Raw genomic sequence first — 22,197 nt, forward strand, 5'->3', positions numbered from 1 at the left:
AATATTGTAACAGGTGCATGTAAACTCTGTGTATGATACTCATTTCTATTGAGGTTCACTGAAGTGGAATTAAGCAAGCAACTGCCCACGTAATTCAGAAACAAGTTTCCACCCATGTAATTCTGAAAGTAATTATTGGGTTTCAGGTTTCAGCCATGATAGGCTTTTCTTAATGAGTATGTGCTTGGTTCACATACTTTCTGTTATTAGACTGTCCCAGAGAGCCTACTTTAACTAAACTTGGGCTTTCTGTGGGCCTCCATCTTTATGCTGGAATCCTTGCTGGAAAGTGCATACGTACTTAATGATAGGTATTGATGATCCATTTTTGCATATTGGTTCATTTCAGTTTGGTCAAAATACACTTTGTCAGATATACTGTACCTTGATCTGTGAAATGGCCATTGAGACTATGATGCTCAAACCTCTAAATAGTAAAGTAGCACACAGAAAATGCTGGAGGAACTCACTCCTCTGGCATTTTGTGTGTGTTGCTTAGATTTCTAGCATCCGCACGTTTTCTGTTGTGTGAAATAGTGAAGTATTTGGTTCTGTTGGAATTTAATTTCAAGTCAACTTACACCAAGGTGTCTACAAAAGTAATATTTGCATATTGTGAAGTGGTTTTTGTGTTTCTGTTTTTGTAGTTATTTTGCCTCCTGTTTCCTGACTCTTTCTGGAATTTACAGCTCACTGGCGCTTTTTAACGACTTGAATCTTCTAATCACTGGGGAAAAACTCACTTGCAGAATCAAAAAAAAAATGCACAGTGGTAGTTTAGTATTGATCCTTTGATAGCTCGGAGGTCCCAAAACAGTTAGGCTGCCCATTGTATTTGCTGGATATATTTTAACACTGCACTTGCGCACATCTTCGTGGCAGCTCCCACTCTACTTGATTAGTTTGAATCTATTGACTCATCAGGTTCTGCTACTGTTGGTGAAATGTGCAAATGTATCTTGGGGGGTGGGGGGATTGTTTAAAGGGAACCTAGGTGAGGCCATGTTTTGTTGCTCTTTTCATTTCAAACATGAATCTAGATCTATGTTTGGATATGTGCAATCCTTTGCTAATTTGTCACAGTTACATAAGAATGCTTCACATATTTCCGAAATAGAATTATCTCATCAGAGTAACAATATTAATCATGTCTTGTGTCATTGCTTTAAAGCCATAAGAATTGGCAGCAGTGGATGTATATTTGACTATGTTGTGGGCCCGAATTTACCTCCATATTGACTGTCTTCCATTAGGCATAGAGAAAACAAAGGCACCTTGACAAAATGTATTACAAAGGAATTTTCAAGTTTTGTCCCTATATTCTGGTTTCCCTGTGCATCAAATCAAGTTGAGTTTATTGTATAGTGAGGTTCAGGTACTTGTATGCATCAGCATCACAGGCATGTAGGAATGCACTTTTTGTGTGGCAGAACACAGTAAATGTTTTCATTATCAGAACATTCAGGTTAAGCACCTCATTTATAATGGAAGCCTGCAAAAACACAATATTGAGGCAAACAGGCCAAGTAGTTATCTCCACCAAGGCAGCAATAGTGAGCTGAATTTAATCTTCAGTTCCCAAATCCTTTGAAGGAAAGGAAGATATTTGCTTAATTTTCTTGCCTAATAATTGTTTTAGTCTTAAAAGAGTCAACTGAGCACAGGTTGTTAATGGATCCTTGATCTTTTTGCTGTCAAATAATCATGAAAAAGCTTAGATGTCGTTACACTATTTGAAAGATTTATGAAATTGGTAGTGGTTCCTGTCAACCCCTAAGTAGGTACTTGTCTTGAGGGAAAATTAAATAAGCATTTATCCCAATAAGAAAGAGGAATTCCTTGGGAAATGCACAGCATTTATGGTTAAGGGTAATGTTAAATCAAAAAGTAGGGCACTCAAACTACTGACAGGTTAATGGTAGACAGAAGGACTAGAAATTTTTCAGGAATCAACAGCAAAAAATCAATCAGGTTTACGATCCCCTTGCATTTTCTGAGTGTTACTTTGGATCTCCAGCATCTGCAGAATCTCTTGTGTTGTGAATTTTGTTGTTTTGTGGCATTACAATACAAAATAGTAAAAACTATAAACAACAATAAGTGTATAAAAAAAAAAGAAACAAGTAGTGTAAAAAGAGAGAGAAAATGTAGTAAGGTAGTGTTCATGGGTTCATTGTCCACTCCGAAGATAGAGGGAAAGAAGCTGTTCTTGAAATGTTGAGTGTGCCTCTTCAGGCTCCTGTCTCCCTCCTTGATGGTAACAATGAGCAGAGGGCATATCCTGAGTGATGGGGATCCTTAGTGATGGATGCTGCCTGTTTGAGGCATCGCCTTTTAAAGATATCTCGATGCTGGGGAGGCTAGTGCCCACGATGACGCTGGCTGAGCTTACAACTTCCTGCAGCTTTTTCCGATCTTGTATAATGGCCCCAACCATACCAGACAGTGATGCAACCAACTAGAACACTCTCCACAGTCTGTCTGAGGAACTTTGTATTTTTGGTGGCATACCAAGGCTCCTCAAACTCCTAATGAAATATAGCCGTTGTTGTGCCGCCTTTATAATTGATCTTCAGTGATGTTGACATCCAGCACCTTTCCACTGCTGATCTCTCGATGATTAACCTCGACTTCCCCTTCCTGAAGTCCACAGTCAATTCCTTTGCCTTACTGACGTTGAGTGCAAGGTTATTGTTGTGAAACCACTCAACCAGCTAATCTATCTTGCTCCTGTACACCTTCTCGTCACCATCTTAAATTCTGCCAACAATAGTTGTGTCATCAGCAAACTTACAGATGGCATTTGAGCTGTGCCTAGCCACACAGTCATGGGTGTAGAGAGTGGCGCATTAGGCCAAGGACGTATCCTTGAGGTGCACCAGTGTTGATTGTCTGCAGGGAGGAAATGTTATTTCCATTCCACACAGACTGTGGCCTCAGTGAGGAAGTCAAGGATTCAGTTGCAGAGGGAGGGAGGAGCTTGATGGTCAGAACTGAGAGTATGATTGTGTTGAATGCTGAGCTGTAAACAGCAGCTTGACGTAGGTACTACTATTGCCCCGGTGATCCATTGCTGAGCAGAGAGCAGGTGAGATTGCATCTGCTGTAGACCTATTGTGGTGATAGGCGGGTTCAGGTCCTTGCGTGGGCAGGAGTCGATTCTAGCCATGACCAACCTCTCAAAGCATTTCATCACTGTAGATGTGAGTGCCACTGGGTGATAGTCATTGAGGCTGCTTTTTTTTGGGTACTAGTATGATTGTTGCCCTTTTGAATCAGGAGAAAATTTCTGATTGCAGTAGTGAGAGATAGAAGATGTCCTTGAACAGTTGGCTAGCAAGGGGTTTCATTGCCCTACCAGGTACACCATCAGTGCCTGATGTCTTACAAGGATTCACTCTTGAGCGATGTTCTGACGTCAGCATCCAAGACAGAGATCACAGGGTCACCAGATGCTGCAGGGATTTGTACAGGTATATTTTAAAATCTTACAGGAAAGAAGAACTTTGATTTTGAGAACAAATTGATTATAATATAGAACAGTCAAGGTTTCTATAGATGTGTAAATGGAAGAGGGTCGGAGTTTTGTGTGGGACTTACAGTGAATGAGACTAAGGAATTAATATAAGGAAACAAGGAAATGGCAGATACCTTAAACTGATTTTTAGCATCAGTCTTCACTGTATAAGTAACTGATGGTAATGGTAACAGATGGACTACTTCAAAGACTAATCACAAAGGATGAAGTCTTAAGAGAAATTCACAGGAATAAATGTGGCTACAAAGATAGGAAACCTATAGGTTACGGTTTTTCAAAATTCACCAGGAAACAGCAAATGTCGCCCTGTTCAGGAACAGAGAAAGATAAAGGTGGGAAGCTGTAGGCCTGTTAGTTTAACATCTGTTGTTGGCAAAATGCTACAGCTAATAATCAATAAAGAAATGACAGTTGGATATAATAAAACCAAGTTGTGAAGCTTTCATCAAAAACAAATCAAGTTTGAAAAATTTGTTTACGTTCTTTCGGATGTACCAAGCAAAATAATAGTGAGAGATCTATAGATGTAGTGTATATGGACTTCCAAAAGGCGTTTGACAAGATACCACGTAAGAATTCATGGACTAGATGAAGGATTGAAAACCTGGTTATCTGATGGAAAACAGAATTCATATGAATTGGATCTTTTTCAGAATGGTAGCTCTAATAACCCAAGTACCCCAATCATTTTAGCCATCAATCATTTTCCATTTATATTAGTATGCCAGAGGAGACAATAAGACATAATAAGTCCATACGACGTAGGAGCGGAATTAGGCCATTTGGCCCTTTGGGTCTGCTCCACCATTCAATCATTGCTGATCCTTTTGTCTCCTCCTCAGCTCACTCCCTGGCCTTCTCCCGTAACTTTTGATGCCATGTCCAATCAGGAACCTATCAATTTCTGTCTTAAATACACCCAACAACCTGGCCTCCACAGCTGCCTGTGGTAACAAATTCCACAAATTTACCACTCTGGCTAAAGAAATGTCTCCGCATTTTTGTTTTCAATGGGCACCCCTCTATCCTGAGTATGCTGTCTTGTCCTAGACTCCCCCCACCAAGGAAAACATCCTTTCCACATCTACCCTGTCTAGGCCTTTCAATGTTATAAAGATTTCAATGAGATCCCTCCTCATACTTCTAAATTCCCACGAGTACAGACCCAGAGCCATCAAACATTCCTCGTATGTAGCCCTTTCATTTCCAGAATTATCCTTGTGAACTTCCTCTGAACCCTCTCCAATGCCAGCACACCTTTTCTTTAAATAAGGAGCCCAAAACTGTTCACATTACTCAAAGTGAGGCCTCACCAGTGCTTTATAAAGCCTCAGTGTCACATCCCTGCTCTTATATTCAAGACCTCTAGAAATGAATGCTAACATTGCATTTGCCTTCCTCAACACTGACTCAACTTGCAGGTTAACCTTTGGGGTGTTCTGCACAAGGTTTCTCAAGTCCCTTTGCATCGCAGATTTTTGGATTTTCTCCCCATTTAGAAAATAGTCTGCACATTTATTTCTACTACCAAAGTGGATGACCGTGCATTTTCCAACATTCATTTGCCACTTTCTTGCCCATTCTCCTTCTGCAGCCTTCCTGTTTCCTCAACAGTACTTGACCCTCCACCATAGGGTGACATTGGAGCAGAATTAAGCTATTTGTGCCACCTAGCCTGTTGTACATTCGAACATGGCTGATTTATTTTTCCTTTCAACCTTATCCTCCTGTCTTCTCCCCATACCATTTCACACCCTTACTAATTAAGAACCTTTCAACCTTTGCTTTAAATATACCCAATAAGGGGAGGGCGGGATGTCATTGAAACCTATCGAATGTTGAAAGGGCTAAATAGAGTGAATGTGGAGAGGATGTTCCCTCTAGTGGGAGAGTCTAGGACTAGAGGACACAGCCTCAAAATAGAATGGAGATGAGGAATTTCTTTAGCCAGAAGATGGTGAATCTGGAAGTTGTTACCACAGGCGGCAGTGTATTTAAGGTGGAGGTTGATAGATTCTTGATTAGGGCATGAAAGGTTTTACATTAATCACAACAAACTGCACATGCAGGCAAGTGCAGTATGTAGTTAAGAAGCTCAACAGCATATTGGTTTTTAGTATAGGAAGGTTGGAAATTAAAAATGGGAAAGTTTTGCTTTACTTAAGGTAAGGTGCCGCATAAAAGACTGCATAAGGATGCACAGAGTTAGGGGTGATCTATTAGCATGGATAGAGGATTGTTTAACCAACAGAAAGCAGTGAGTTGGATATATGGGTGTTACTCTGGTTGCCAATCAGTTGAGTAGAACTAGGGGACGAGTGGATTTAGGACAGAGATGAGGAGGAACTGCTTTTCCCAGAGAGTAGTACATCTGAGGAATTCTCTGCCTAGTGAATCAGTGGAGGCTACCTCAGTAAATATGTTTAAGACAAGGTTGGATAGATTTTTGCATAGTAGGGGAATTAAGGGTTATGGTGAAAAGGCAGGTAGGTGGAGATGAGTCCATGGTCAGATCAGCCATGATCTTATTGAATGGCGGAGCAGGCTCAACGGGCCAGATGGCCGACTCCTGCTCCTATTTCTTATGTTCTTAATTTTATAGCGTGTTTGTGGTCACAACTGGCTTACTGTGGGGATTTTCGGTCCCCTTGCCCAAGGCAAGACATTGTACCATTGGAGATAGTCCAAAGAAGATTCACCAGGCTAATTCCTGGGATGAAGGGATTGTCCTATCAAGGGAGGCTGGAAATTTCAAGGGTACATAGTTTCAAGAAAAGAGGCCAGTCATTTAAAACTGAAGTACTTAGGAATGTCATCTCACAGGTATAACGAATCTCTGGAATTCTCTACACTTGAGTTATGGAGACTACGTCATTAAGTAGTTAAAGTGGAGATAGTTATCTTTTTGAAAGTTTGGGGAATCGAAGCTATGTGGATCTAGCATAGAGAAGGAACTGAGGACTGGCATAGATCAACCATGTTCGTATTGAATGGTAGCAGGCTTGAGGGAATGAATGACTTACTGCTCATATTTGTTCATATCCTTGTATATCTTGGGCTTTTTGCTGATAATCAAGACTTAGAAGACCTTACTTGCGAGCTTAACTGATCCAAGTAATCTGCTTCATCTGTTTCATCTAATTCTAGATAAAATGAGATAGAGATATATGAGAGCATGGTTGACCTTTTTTCTAAATATTATCTTCTTCCAGGTAAGTAGTAGTGTCCTTTGCCAGTTTTGTTGAAATTTAGAATGTTAGTCTGGTATAAAGGGCTTGTAGTAATAGGATAAGCAATAATGCACTAATAATAGATAATGCAGGCAACCCCACCCCACCCACCACCATCTTATGGAGGAATTGTGTTTCTAGAAAACTGGGTTGTGGTTTTCTGTAAGGCACACCACCTTTTCCAATTGAATCTTCTGTTAAAATCGGAGATGTGTTCTAGCTGGATGTTTTTTTCTCATGTTAAGCCATTTCATGGCAAAGTGATAGAGTGCCATTATTTAACAGCCAAAGCAAATATTAGACTTAGATGGACAAAGCTTGTGGATTAGGAATAGGCTCAGGAAGTGGAATATCAGGGGAAAAGGGTGGAAGTCATGGAATAGGGATCATGGGAGTAAGGTGGTGGAGTTGGAATTCAGGGTTGAAGCACGGTGATTTAGTGGAAGTGGACTAATTCTGGGGATTAGTTTAAGGAGCTGATTACGGCCGCTGTGGCTCCCCTCAGTGCAGCACAAACAGGAAGTACTTAGCAGATGAAGAATGCGGCAGTGTTGCTATCTGAGATGTCCATTCAGGTATCCTCAGACTGGAGAGGTTGTGGCAAAGGAGGGACTCAGCTGTGACTGCCAACCCAATCGATGTGATGATAACACATCCAAATGCTATTGCCCTACAGTACTGAGTGATTACAAATAAAAATGAGACAAGTTATCTCTCTCACTTTATATTTAATTCCCACACATCATGGCTGATCTGGGGTGGCAGTGTAGCGTAGTGGTTAGCACAGTGCTTTACAGTACCAGCAAATGTCTGTAAGGAGATTGTACGTTCTCCTCATGACTGCATGGGTTTCCTCTGGGTGCTCTGGTTTCCTCACCACAGTCCAAAGGCGTACCATTTGGTAGGTTAATTGGTGATTGTAAATTGAGCTGTGAATAGACTAGGGTTAAATCGAGGGTTGCTGGGCGTTATGTCTCGAAGGCCATAAGGGCCTGTATCTGTATCTCAGTAAATGAATCAATCATTTTCAGTCCTCAATTCCTCCTCTGCTAGATCCACATAGCTTCATTGCCCCATCTTTCAAAAAGATAGCCATCTTCTCTTTAATTACTTAATAAGCTAGTCTCCATAGCTATCTGTAGAGAATTCCAGATATTTGTTACACCTAGCAAGATAATATTTATAAGTGCTTCAGTTTTAAATGTGCATATTGTTCCATATCTCAAATTTTTGAGTAGTGATTTGTGAATTTTATTACCCAGACAGCCTTAACGCAAGAGCCTCTCATACTGAATGTTGCACTTCTCAGTTTGCAATTTATACTTCACCTGACAGGATGGTGATGATTGATAATTAAACATGTCAGGCTTCTTTCAAATAGAATGGATTTGGTTTCATTTACCTTGACTTGAAAGAATTTACTAATAGAATTCTAAGCAAAATGTATTTGAAATGCATGAAACTTTTGAAGATACCAAATGGAGGTAGAACCAGCCAGATGCAGCAGGGAGTTTGTTAGCTTTACAGTTCCTTGGTCTCAGCAGATAATGACACATTCTTGTATGCTTAGCAGCAGCTGGAAGTTTGTAACACTAGCTCAAAGGCATCTGAATGGGAAAATAGTGTCACTAGCTATCACTTTTCTGGTTACTTTTTTCCCTATGTGCTTTAATGTCTTTAATAATTATTTTTATTATATAGTATTGTTCATGTCATGTTCCACTATATACACTGCCCAGTGAAAAAATAATATTTGTAGCTTGCCATGAGATACTTTTATTACAAACAGCAGTGTATTCTATAAGCCACCTGCATGGAAAATGTATTAATCTTCTTTCAAAAGCCACAAAACCTCAAGCATAACAGATTTCCCACTTACTGATATTTTGCAATATTTAGACATATCTGGCAGACACATAATCAGTTTCATGAATTTGTTGAAATTGTATTAGTTCTTTTAAGTTTAGAGAGAATGATCAGTAATTACATCTTTTCCCTTTCCTGTCTTATTTTCTGTTGATGAGACCGAGTTCTGAGGCCATCCTCATTGAATAAAACCATATTAAGCAACATGCCCATTCCATTTTGATGTTCAGTTAATTAGCTCGTTGTTCCCATCATTTCCCAAAACATTGATGTCAACGTGCATGTAAGATTGATTACTTCTTAATTCTGTCTAATTTTTGCCCAGAGGTGGTAAAAAAAAAAGTGAAAACCCTCTTGCTGTCACTTTTACACAGATCCTCATCCAGCTATAAAGCCCTACCCATGATCCTATAGTTCATGGCTAGCCTCAGGATGCAATCCTTAAAATCACCCATCCTGTGATGAGCTTCACGGATTGTTCCCAGCGTGTGAAGAAAATTCTCCACAGTCACTTGATAAAAACCACCAACCCAAGTTTGTGCAAGTGAAATTTGGAGCGCCATTTCCATTTTATCAAAACAAACTAACAGTAAATTTACACTGCAATTCCAGAATTAGGTTAGCATTTTGAAACTGCAAGTGGTATTTTTGTAAATATGAGGCAGCTCATTATTGGGGTCAACTACCTGCAGTTTTAAATAGCAAAGTAGCCTGGGCTGTACATGAACAATTGGTTTACCTTGTTTGGAATAAGTAGGCAGTGCAATATAAAGGCTCTCTAGACTTGCAGTATGAATGTGCCAGAAGGTGCATTGGGATAAGGACTTGCTCTCGAACCATATACGATCAAAGTACGAGTTTGGAGCAATCTTCTCTAGCAACATCATTTGAAATTTCCATCTCATATCCCAATCTGAATTCGGCCACTTAGTCTACTTGAAGTAAGCTTGATGGCTTACGCTCAGTGCTTTTGTGAATGCCTTGAATTCTGGAGATGATTTTTTGGGTTGTTTTCACTCTCAACATGCCCAAACCTTCTAAAATGTATTACATTAATGTTGGTTATGGCAAAGCTGTAAAATTGGAAGATCTGATTGAACATTGCACCCAAACATTGTCAGTCACACCAAGAAATGTAGCACGATTTTGTACAAACCCCTTGACAGAAGTTATCTATGGAAGAAATGCACAGAGATGAGAAATAACTTATAGATAGTCTTGCAACACACATCAAAGTTGCCGGTGAACGCAGCAGGCCAGGCAGCATCTCCAGGAAGAGGTACAGTCGACATTTCAGGCCGAGACCCTTCGTCAGGACTAACTGAAGGAAGAGTTAGTAAGAGGTTTGAAAGTGGGAGGGGAAGGGGGAGATCCAAAATGATAGGAAAAGACAGGAGGGGGAGGGATGGAGCCAAGAGCTGGACAGGTGATTGGCAAAGGGGATATGAGAGGATCATGGGACAGGAGGCCCAGGGAGAAAGACGGGGGGGGGGGGGTGCCAGAGGATGGGCAAGGGGTATATTCAGAGGGACAGAGGGAGAAAAAGGAGAGTGAGAGAAAGAATGTGTGTGTAAAAATAAATAACGGATGGGGTATGAGGGGGAGGTGGGGCATTAGCGGAAGTTAGAGAAGTCAGTGTTCATGCCATCAGGTTGGAGGCTACCCAGACGGAATATAAGGTGTTGTTCCTCCATCCTGAGTGTGGCTTCATCTTTACAGTAGAGGAGGCCGTGGATAGACATGTCAGAATGGGAATAGGATGTGGAATTAAAATGTGTGGCCACTGGGAGATCCTGCTTTCTCTGGCGGACAGAGCGTAGGTGTTCAGCAAAACAGTCTCCCAGTCTGCGTCGGGTCTCGCCAATATATAAAAGGCCACATCGGGAGCACCGGACACAGTATATCACCCCAGCCGACTCACAGGTGAAGTGTCTGTTGTTTGCGTTTATAGATAGTATTTTTCACTTGCACTAGAAAAAAACTTGGTCAATTGTGGATTCATTGCTTATGGTCTTATCTCTTTGAGTCAAAAGGTTTTGTAGTCAAATTCCATTGCAAAGACTGGAACACAAAAATCTAGACTAACATTTCAGTGCTGCAATGTTTAAAAAAAACCCTTGGCACTATTCTAACTAGAGATTTATTTCTCCCTCGGCTAACAATACAAAATATTAAGCAAATTGGCTAGCCTCACGTTACCACAGACCTTGGGTCATCTATGTGTGGTGTTTTCCTGTGGCCACGTGGAGAACTGCAGCTTACTCCCACATCCCAAGTACCTGCGGGTTTCCCCTAGTGCGTAGGTGCATGGTAGAACTGGGTTGGAGTTCATAAGAATGTGGAGAGAATAAAACAAAAGCAATTAATGTAGAATTAGTGTAATGGGTGGCTGAAGGTTAGCATAGACTTGATGGGCTGAAGGACCATTTCCCACACTGAATGTACCACGGCTCTGCTTGTTAATTTTCCCACATTACAACAGTGGCAATGCTTCAAAAGTAACTTGAAGTACCTGTTTAGAAAAAATAACTGTTCTGAAAGGAATTTGAAAGATACATAAAAGCAGAGCTTTTATTCCATTTACCTTCAGTACTTTAGAGTCGCAATTATTGAGATATGTTATTAATGAGAACTTATATTTTTGCTTGTAACAGTAACAGAACTGCAAATACGGCAATCTGTACAACAGTCAACAAGATTAATTTTTAAGGAAATGTTAGAGAATCCATACACTGCTCAGTGTTCAGCCTGGGCATGTTGATAATGTATTTGTTAATGGCATTATTCTTACAATGCCTAGTGTATGGAGCTAGTAAATGCATTTAAACCTCTGGATTGTGAATTGCTGTTGCTTCTGTCCAACAAAGAAGATTTATTCATTGGAGTAACAGTCAGCATGGCTTTGTCAAAGGCAGGTCGTACCTTATGAGGCTGATTGAATTTTTTGAGGATGTGACTAAACACGTTGATGAAGGTAGAGCAGTAGATGTAGTGTATATGGATTTCAGCAAGAGAAGGCATTTGGTAAGGTACCCTATGCAAGGCTTAATTGAGAAAGTAAGGAGGTATGGGATCCAAGGGGACCTTGCTTTGTGGATCCAGAACTGGCTTGCCCACAGATGGCAAAGAGTGGTTGTAGACAGGTCATATTCTGCATTGAGGTTAGTGACCAGTGGTGTGCCTCAGGGATCTTTTATGGGACCCTTTCTCTTCATGATTTTTGTAAATGACCCGGATGAGGAAGTGGAGGGATGGGTTAGTAAATTTGCTGATGACACAAAGATTGGGAGTGTTGTGGATAGTGTGGAGAGCTGTCAGAGGTTACAGTGGGGCAGCAATAGAATGCAAAACTGGGTAAGAAGTGGCAGGTAGAGTTCAACCCAGGTAAGTGTGAGGTGGTTTGTTTTGGTAAGTCAAATATGATGGCAGAATATAGTATTAATGGTAAGACTCTTGGCAGTGTGGAGGATCAGAGGGATCTTGGGGTCCGAGTCCATAGGACACTCAAAGCTGCTGTGCAGATTGAGTGTGTGGTTAAGAAGGCATACAACGTTTTGGCCTTCATCAACAATGGGATTGTGTTCAAGAGCCGAGAGGTAATGTTACAGCGATATAGGACCCTGGTCAAACCAGACTCCACTTGGAGTACTGTGCTCAGTTCTGGTCACCTCACTACAGGAAGCATGTGGAAACTATAGAAAGGGTGCAGAGGAGATTTACAAGGATGTTGCCTGGATTGGGGAGTATGCCTTATGAGAATAGCTTGAGGGAACTTGGCCTTCTCTCCTTGGAGCGACGGAGGATGAGAGCTGACCTGATAGAGATGATGAGAGGCATTCATCATGTGGATAATCAGAGACTTTTTCCCAGTACTGAAATAGTTAACACAAGAGGGCACAGTTTTAAGGTGCTTAGAAGCAGGTACACAGGAGATGTCAGGGGTAAGCTTTTTACGCAGAGTGACAAGTGCATGCAATGGGCTGCCGGTGACGGTGGTGGAGGCAGATACAGTAGGGTCTTTTAAGAGACTCTTGGATAGGTAGATGGAGCATAGAAAAATAGAGGACTATGGGTAACCCTACGTAATTTCTAAAGTAAATGTATGTTTGGCATTGTGGGCCGAAGGGCCTGTATTGTGCTGTAGGTTTTCTAAAGGACTCTAAAATGATTTCAGTTGTCTTTTTTTTACCCATCGCTGTATTTAATTGAAGGTGAAATTCAAAAGAGATACAGTGATGTTTATTAGATGGCTTCAAATAAATATGCTCCCAAGTGGAGGAAATCTGAAACTATCCATTGCTACATTGCACGAAACACTGCTTTGCAAGTTTGTTTGCCGACTTGAGTCCATCATTGTTGGCCACACACACCAAGTACTCTGTGATGCATTTGCAAGTGTTGAGTTTTGCAAAGGAAATAATTTCTTTTTACTGCTTATTCTGCTCACAGATTAACCTGAATAAAAATGGAGAATATTGGTGGAATGCTATTCTGGAAGGTGAGGAAACTATTGATATCGACCAGATAAACAAAGAACGGTCGATGGCAACAGTGGATGAGGAGGAGCATGCAGTTCTAGACAGACTGACCTTTGACTATCATCAGAAAATGCAGGGCAAGCCACAGAGTCATGAAAAGGTAAGTAAGTGGCTAATCACAGAACAGGCAACTATGTCGATAATTTTCAGAAATATCTCTGTTCCTTTCCATTACTTAGAATTCATGTTGGAATCAGAAAGGTACTGCAGGCCTACCATTAACCGCCCACTTCCATATCCAACAAGAATCTCATCTTTTCCCCACAGTCTCATCCGCTCCCAGCAAATTCTACCATGCACTCATGCACTAGGGGCAATTCACAGCCAGCTAACCTGCCTGCTCCCTGATCAGACCATGATTCTCTAAATGCCCATAGATCCTATCTCTAAGAATCCTTTCCAACAGCTTTCCCACCACAGATGTAAGGTTCACTGGTCTATAATTACCCGGACTATCCCTACTACCTGTTTTGAACAAGGGGACAACATTCGCCTCCCTCCAATCCTTCAGTACCATTCCCGTAGACAACTAGGACATAAAGATTCTAGCCAGAGGCTCAACAATCTCTTCCCTTGCCTCGTGGAGCAGCCTGGGGAATATTCCATCAGGCCCCGGGGACTTATCCATCCTAATGTATTTTAATAACTCCAACACCTCCTCTCCCTCAATATCAACATGCTCCAGAACATCAGCCTCACTCATATTGTCCTCGTCATCAAGTTCCCTCTCATTGGTGAATACTGAAGAGAAGTATTCATTGAGGACCTCACTCACTTCCACAGCGTCCAGGCACATCTTCCCACCTTTATCTCTAATCGGTCCTACCTTCACTCTTGTCATCCTTTTGTTCTTCACATAATTGAAGAATGCCTTGGGGTTTTCCTTTACCCTGCTCGCTAAGGCCTTCTCATGCCCCCTTCTTGCTCTTCTCAGCCCCTTCTTAAGGTCCTTTCTTGCTACCCTATATTCTTCAATAGACCCATCTGATCCTTGCTTCCTAAACCTCATGTATGCTGCCTTCTTCCACCTGACTGGATTTTCCACCTCACTTGTCACCCTCGGTTCCTTCACCCTACCATTATTTATCTTCCTCACCGGGACAAATTTATCCCTAACATCCTACAAGAGATCCCTAAACATCGACCACATGTCCATAGTACATTTCCCTGCAAAAACATCATCCCAATTCACGCCCGCAAGTTCTAGGCTTATAGCCTCATAATTTGCCCTTCCCCAATTAAGAATTTTCCTGTCCTCTCTGATTCTGTCCTTTTCCATGATAATGCTAAAGGCCAGAGAGCAGTGGTCACTGTCCCCCAGATGCTCACCCACTGAGAGATCTGTGACCTGACCCGGTTCGTTACCCAATACTAGATCTAGTATGGCATTCCCCCAGTCGGCCTGTCAACATACAGGCCTTATCCCAAACATATTTTTTACTTGGCGTTCTGTATGCATATGCTGTTATTCCCTTTCTCAATTCATGGATTAATTATCTATCTAGATAAATTGAGTCCTGTACTGTGCCTTTAATATGGCTAAGCTCATCCATTTGATAAAGGGAATCCTGAAACGTTGCCAGACTCCAGAATTCCATTGGAGTTGTCAGACAATCCTATAGCACCCCTGCTGATTTGTAGGAAGACAGTATCAGAGTGATCATTTTGCTGTGTGAAACAAGAATGGGCAAGTACAAGGCATATGGAGCATAAATATAGGAATGTTTTCAAAACCAAGCCCCGGAAAGCCTTGATGTAGTTTTCCAAGGTGCAGATAAAACTGCGCTTGGGACAAAGTACACGGTTTTAGTGTCCATGTTTCAGGATTGGTACATTTGCATTGGAGACAGTGCAGAGAAAGTTCACTGGATTGATTACTGGGATGAAGGGGAGAATGTATGAGGAAAGACTGAGTAAGTTTGACCTATACTAATTAGAATTTAGAAGATTTAATTGAAACCAATATGATTCTGAGGATGAAGATTATTCCCTTCGAGAGGTTATCTGATACTGAGAGGCGTTACTTCAGAATAAAAGCGTCCCTGTTTCAGACAGAAGAGGAGGAATTTCTTCTCATAGGGCGTTGTGATTTTTTTGGGATTGTGTTGCTGTGGAGGTTGAGTCATTGAATATGTTCAGTGCAGAGACTGACAGCCAGTTGAACAAAGTGGTGTTGAGACAGGTCTGGATTAACCACGAGCTTACTGAATGGTGGGCCGGACTCAATGGCCTCCTGCTTCTGGTTCTTATGTTCTCACCTGAACATGCCTTCTTCACACACTCACCGAGAACATTTCCTTCATGTCTGTAGTACACAAGGTCAAACCACTGAAAATGGAATGGGGCAGAATGAAAAGGTGAAAGCTAATCCATAATTGAGCACCTTTGAGGTATATTTAAAAACTGACAATAAGTTATAATGAAGGTTCAATTAAACATTTGTTTCTGAATTTTTCATAAACTTGAGTTGGAGGTATAAAGTGCATTATATTACAGTACTGTGCAAATCTAATATATAACTTCATTGTTTTTGTACCATTGCACACAAAACAAGCTAGCTTTAATTTTACAATCTCCCAGTCTTGAGGTGCAGCTCACAAGAACTGAAATTGTGTGTAATTTTAAAATGGGTGATAGAGGAATCACTGTAGCGATGTGCTGCAGAAGTTGGATGATCCACTGGAGAAATGTCTCAGGCATGATTGTAACTTGAGCTTCACATTACGATAACCTTGGCAGGAACTTATGAAAATACAGTTTTTAAATGTTTTTATTTACTTAAGTGAGTACTTGTATTATGACATCCTGTTCCTCAGGGGCTGCCTCATATCATGTATCAGCATCTGTTTGGGAAAGTAACCAGTGTTTCGGCTTGTTCGAGGGTCACATTTCAGTCTATATGAGTAGTTCTATTTCCTATAACGTTATATCATTCATTTCATTTCATTTTCCCAATGTCTTGGGCTTGGTGCCAGCCTTTGTCAGTTAATGCCTTTGAGCATCTTACCACATTAAAAGTGGTAAATGAATCCAGGCTGTTGATAACTTCTGCGCTAAATTACAACATTTGTTCATGCCCTTGTTTCTTCGTCAAGGGATTGTGGATGCAAGCGTGGCTGCAATCTAAGCATTAAGCTGACATTCCAGTGCAGTAACAAGGGAGTGCTGCACAGTCAGCAACATTGCAAAAGGCCCATTTCCTTTTTCCTGTGACTCATTTATGCGCTGGATATTTTATAGCATCATTTCAATTACTGTTGGACTTTCTCACCAACATCAGCAGCAGATAATGCTGTTGTACAAAAGGATTGCTGCATATACTTGTGGAACAAAACATACTATAACGAATTTTGAAACTTTAAAATTAATTTTGTCTGAATCAATTGTACGATATTTGAGAGATCTGACTTCTTTTGTAATCAAGCAATGATTTCAGATTTTTCTCGTTTCTCTGTTGTGCTCTTGCCGTTGTGTTAATTCATTTTAATTCCTCAGCAGCTGTGGAAGGAGTCTGGTGGGGAGCATTCAAAGATCGTTCGGGTACTTTTTGTGCTATAGATTCTACCTGTCCCAGGCTGATCTCTCCAGACAATTTGCTAGTTCTACTTCCTTCTTTCAGTTGTTAATAATTGTCTCACTATTGTTGCATTTTGTTGCACAGCGAGTGGCAAGGCTCCTGAAGTAGAATATTGTTACTCCTATATAACTATGATACTATTGGCAAAGTATTTGACTGTAGGTAAATGTTCAGTGAGGAGCAATATCTTAATTACATCTAAATATAGATTTGTGCTGATGACTGAATGGAATGGCAGCCAAACCGGTTGGATCATTAGAATCTGTTTTAAGGAATGCTTAACTTGCACTTTCATCTGCTGAATGCTCCAGGCAAAAGTAGATAACTTTGCCGCCTTTGCCTTCCATTTCTAAAAACTGCCTTGAAGACACTAAGATTTTGCTTTGGTTTCACTTATTGTTTAAGTCCAGTGGCTAGATGTTGCTCACCTCAATTCACATTCTTAATTAAAAATGTTTTAAAATAAATAAATAAATCTGGAAATGCATGGCATGCCAAGCAGCGTCATTGGAGAGAGGAAAGAGTCAGCAATTCAGTCCCATGAACTTTCATTAGAACTAGGAAAGTTGTGGGGGGAAAATGTTTTGCACGGTGCCTCAAAATAAAAGGAATTCCCTTTAAAATTGAGATGAGCTAGACGGTGGTGAATCTGTGGAATTTGGCTGGAGAGGCCAAGTCATTGGGTGTATTTAAGGCAGAGATTGATAACAGGATTAAGGGTTATAGACAGCAAGTGGGAGAATGAAGTTGAAAAATCCAGCCATGCTGGAATGGCAGAACAGACTTGATGGGCTGAATGGAAGGGAACGGTGTGGAAAGAGGAAATGAGATTTCTGTGATGGGTGGAGATCAAGAGAGACGACAGGGGTCAGGAAAATCTATGGAGGCAAATGAACAGTCAATGTTTTGGGCTAAAGTCCTTCATCAGGCGGTCTCGGCTCAAAGTATCGACTTCATTTCCCTCCATAGATGCCAACTGACCTGCTGAATTCCTCCAGCACATTGTGCGTGTTGCTCAAAATTTCCAGCTTCTGCAGAACCTTGTGTGTGATACAAGGGATGAAGGAAATTTGCTAAATGCAGCTGTTGCAGGTGTCAATAGAAGGAATGAAAATGACATGCTAGAACCTTGATTTTATAGAGTATTTGCAGTGGCTGGAAAGCCTGAAACAGGAAAGAATTCTGGAAACGTGGAGAGAGCAGCAGGGTTAATGACCTTTTATCAAATATGGCAAATGGAAGATCTGATGTTAATACGCAAACGTTGGGTTTAGTTGGAACATTGTAATTCAGAGCATTCATCTGAACTGCTGTGAGGTTTAGAGTTGTCACTTGCACATTAGAAACTCAACAAAAGGCAGATTATGATGGAAGGAAATGGTAGCCTGGGGAACTCATTCTAAAATGAGAACCCGACTTGACCCACCTCTATTTCTCCTGGAACATTGCAATTCACCAGGAAGCGTGCTAGTGAGTGAATTTGTTGTGTAGGTGTTAATAACGTGGTCGTTAATATGCTATGTTGATCAGTATGTACACTGACCTTAGTATATGATATAAGCTCTGGTAGTTTCATAGAGTCCTTTGATGTTTGACAGCTAGTGCAATGTAAGATACAGCACGAGATTAATGTTTTGCTGCAATAATATGATTTTAGTTCACGCAGCTCCACCCAGCAAGGTTTCTTTTTCCTAAACCACCTGATCTTAAAACCTCTACAAATTTAGCAGCAAGAAATATGGGTGGTTTCATATCATCCATGTGCTGAAAATGAGCTGGATCATTCATTCTCAAACCAAACGTACCATCATTATAAGAGTAATGTTATCTTAGTTTTTCCAGCAGGCTGCACTGGAACCGAGGTGCGGTGGTCTCTTTCAATCTACTTCTCTATCTTATCACAGCCCTTTCTACTCCCTTTTACTCGTTCATTGAGTTGTTCCAGTTCCCTGTTTTAAATTGTGGTTATGAATACAAATCCAAGCAAGAACAAACAGAAAAGTGCAAGAGGTGGCTACTCGGTCTTTCAGGGGTATCCCATACTTCAATATGGTCATGGCTGATCTCTTCTCTGCCAGATCCCATGACCCTCACTTCCTCTATCTGTCAAATATTTATCTGTCTTCATGTTAAGTATATCAAATGATCTGGTCTTCACCACCCTATGGGACACTGCCCTCTGAGAGAACAACATTTTCACATATCTCCGTTTTAAATGGTTGACCCCATGCTTTGCAGCTATGTCTGCTTGTTCCTGACCCTTCCCCCCCCCCAGTGGAAAGCAGGGACTTGTGTGTGGTTTATTCTATCACAACCTGAAAAAAGGGGTAGGTTCTATCTTTTATTTCCTCCCACCCCTTACCTAGACATCTTCCTGATGTGTTGATTTTTTTTTTCTCTAGAAAGTGCACGAAATGTTGAAGAAAGGCTGGGATGCTGAAGGCTCGCCATTTAAAGGACAGGAGTTTGATCCGTCTATGTTTAATATATCTCCTGGAGCAGTGCAGTTCTAATTCCTCCTGCCAGTGCCTCTAGAGTGCAGAAGACACAGACCTGACCCCATCAGCACAAACCGTGGATTGCAGTCTGCTCTTCAGCAACATGAGACTTTCTCTGTGCTTTGAGTAAGGTCGTTGCAAACCATCAGTTGCCAAGTCTTTGTCGCGGACAAATGTATTTATTTCTGTTAATTTTGCATATTTTATGGTTTTCCTGAGACTTCATTTGCTGTCTCATTAATTGGGAGAGATGTTCAAATTTCCGGTTTAGGTTGCTTCCCTGTGAATAGTGAAAATAGTGTTTGATATTCTTCATTTTCTTGACCTGATATTTATATCCTCACAGTTTTGAAAATAAACAATAAAGCATTTATGAGTGAACATTATAATAATGTGGTCTAACTTAATTTAAGCTTAATGTAAATTTAAAATGTGTTTATCTGAAAGGAAGTTGAGATAAGAAGGACTTCTGTCCAGTTTTAGCTTACTGGAAGTTAACTTAATCCAATCACATTATAGAAGTCCAGATGCATGAAAACCACATCCCCAAACTACTCTGATCTAAATGGTATCAACTTGTTCTGTTATCTCTGGGCAAAGTTACTTGAACATAGAATAGTACAGCACAGTACAGGCCTTTCGGCCCACAATGTTGCGCCAACCCTCAAACCCTGCCTCCCATATAAGCCCCCACCTTAAATTCCTCCATATACCTGTCTAGTAATCTCTGAAACTTCACTAGTGTATCACTAGTGTAATGAGGGAGGGGTCAGGCAACAAAATTTCACAAATAAACTAAATCACACAATTATGTATTTAAAATGCAAGCTAACTCATAAAATTGTTAATACATATAACTATGAAGTTCTTTTCTCTTGTTGGTTTAATTGCTGTTAATAACAGTGTTACAACAACCAGTCATAGTGGAGATGATTGGGTTATTTCCATGACAGTCAAACTTGGGGATCTGGAATCACTGTTATTGATTGAGATGAGATGAATCTTCTTAGCTGCAACCGGTAACTCCAAAGGGGTACTTCAGTACTTAGGAAGCATTAAATACCGGACTTTTGTGAAGCCATTGTAGGTTCAGGATTTGTTAAATATCAGATGCCCCAGCGTCTGTCTCTCTGTTGTCTCAATGGATTCACTGTGGCTCTATCAGCAAAGCCAGCCTTGAGCTTTGGAATCGCCTGTCAGATCCATAGCATTAGACCTGCTGAAAGGTGAAGGCAATTTTTTTTAAAGTATATATCAGTGTTTTTTTAATGTTTTCAGTGATTTGTGTTTTGAAGAACATTTTTAAGATTTTTAAAAAAATTCTTGACATGTATTTTAATTATTTTAAATGTCTCAATACCTGCAAAATTTAAAAGCAGCAAAGATGTCTCTCGGGTTCGACACAATTGAGAATCTGTACAGATGTTCCAGGATGTGGACCATTGAGCCGAAGTCACCACCTGACCCAGAACACCCAGTTAGTTCCATGTTGTAAAGGGCTTGCAAGGCTGGAAGCAGATTCATGAATATTCTCCATTCACTGCATTTGTCCAGAGAAGTTGTGCTGTTATAATGACAAGTTTGATGTTGTTTCTTTTATTTTCATTTTTTTAAATAATTGTTTTGAGTAAGCCGTTTTTGCTTGCAATGTATTATAAGCCTTACCACACCTCCAGCTAATGCTGTGGTGTCCATAGAACTTCAGACAGAATCTACAAGTTAGTTGCAAATTAAGAACCATTCATTTGAAACACAAGAGAAAATCTATAGATGCTGGAAACCCAAAGCAACACACACAAAATGCTGGAAGAACTCAGCAGGCCAGGCAGCATCTATGGAAAAGAGTAAAGCCTCATTTATACTTCTGCGTTAACTCGATGCCTTAACCTTTGCAAGTGACTTACGCGCGTTGTGAGCATTTATACTTGTACGTTGGTGTGTCTGTGTGGCTGTGCAATTCGCGCAGGTCACTCACACATGTGCACACACCTGCCCGCGCAAGGCTTCATGGTCATGGTAGTGTTTCTCAGGGTAAACAAGAAGCGAGCATCTTTTTTTTGTAAATGCGAAATGTGTCCTCTATAATTTCAGAGAATGGTAAAGCTTTATGGAAAGCATTGCAGCCAGAGTTCCTTCCCTGCCCTTCAGTCTCCCAATGGGAAGCTATTGCAGCATAGGAGGAAATGCAATGCTACCAAGTGGACCAATCACAGTTCTCATGGTCTGCGTTGCTGCGACACGCGGTCACATTTTGGGAGAGGCGCGCGTCGCAGCAACGCAAGCTCTGGCATAGGGATCCGCGTCGGGTTTGTGGCGACACAGTACTTACGGCATCGCATTGACGCAGAAGTATAAATCAGGCTTAAACAGTCAACGTTTCGAGCTTATGGTTTTCATTTTCATTTGAAAGACGTTTTTGAAGATATTGTTTCATTTTCCTTTGTGCCTAAAGCCTGAAATATGTTAACAATTATTTCAAAATTGGGTAGAGATATACTTGAGGATCATGTGACATTTACTCTGCTTATGTTTATATTAATTTTAATTCACTAATTATGTGAATTAAGGGCAGTCTGAAGTAATGTTCTGTAGTTTTAACACAAGCAGGAGGTTCCAGCAGAGGTGCCAGGATTGATCCATTGTCCAACACACATTCCAGTATTTTTGTCTTGGAAGCTTCCTGTCAGAAATTTAACCTAATTTCAACAATATGTGAAAACATTCTGGATACTATAATAAGGTAAGTTTTTTTTTAATGCTCATTTTAGTACCTAGAACCCAAAGTGATGGCACCATTCTGTTATTGTTTGTCCCTTGTTCACAAGAATGGCCATAACATTGTGACATAGCAAGATGGCCAATTAGACCAATCTGGCCCTGGAAGTTCCTTTCATACAGGTGATGGAGGTGTCGAGGTGCTAGAACATTAACAGTTCTTCATTTTCGAGAT

The 22,197-nt window shown here is 40.8% G+C and overlaps 1 protein-coding gene across 1 annotated transcript in view; it reads left to right on the forward strand.

The window, feature by feature from the left end:
• The window catches only part of nudcd3 (NudC domain containing 3), a 35,807-nt gene extending 16,182 nt beyond the window's left edge, over positions 1-19,625 (forward strand). The window contains exons 5-6 of the mRNA XM_063055293.1: positions 13,084-13,272; positions 19,152-19,625. Coding sequence (XP_062911363.1) covers positions 13,084-13,272; positions 19,152-19,262 — 300 coding nt within the window. The 3' untranslated portion in view covers positions 19,263-19,625. The remainder of the gene's footprint in view (positions 1-13,083; positions 13,273-19,151) is intronic.
• Positions 19,626-22,197: the final 2,572 nt, after the last annotated feature.

This window comes from Mobula hypostoma, chromosome 8 (genome assembly GCF_963921235.1).
Source record: "Mobula hypostoma chromosome 8, sMobHyp1.1, whole genome shotgun sequence".
Taxonomy (NCBI): Eukaryota; Metazoa; Chordata; class Chondrichthyes; order Myliobatiformes; family Myliobatidae; genus Mobula; species Mobula hypostoma.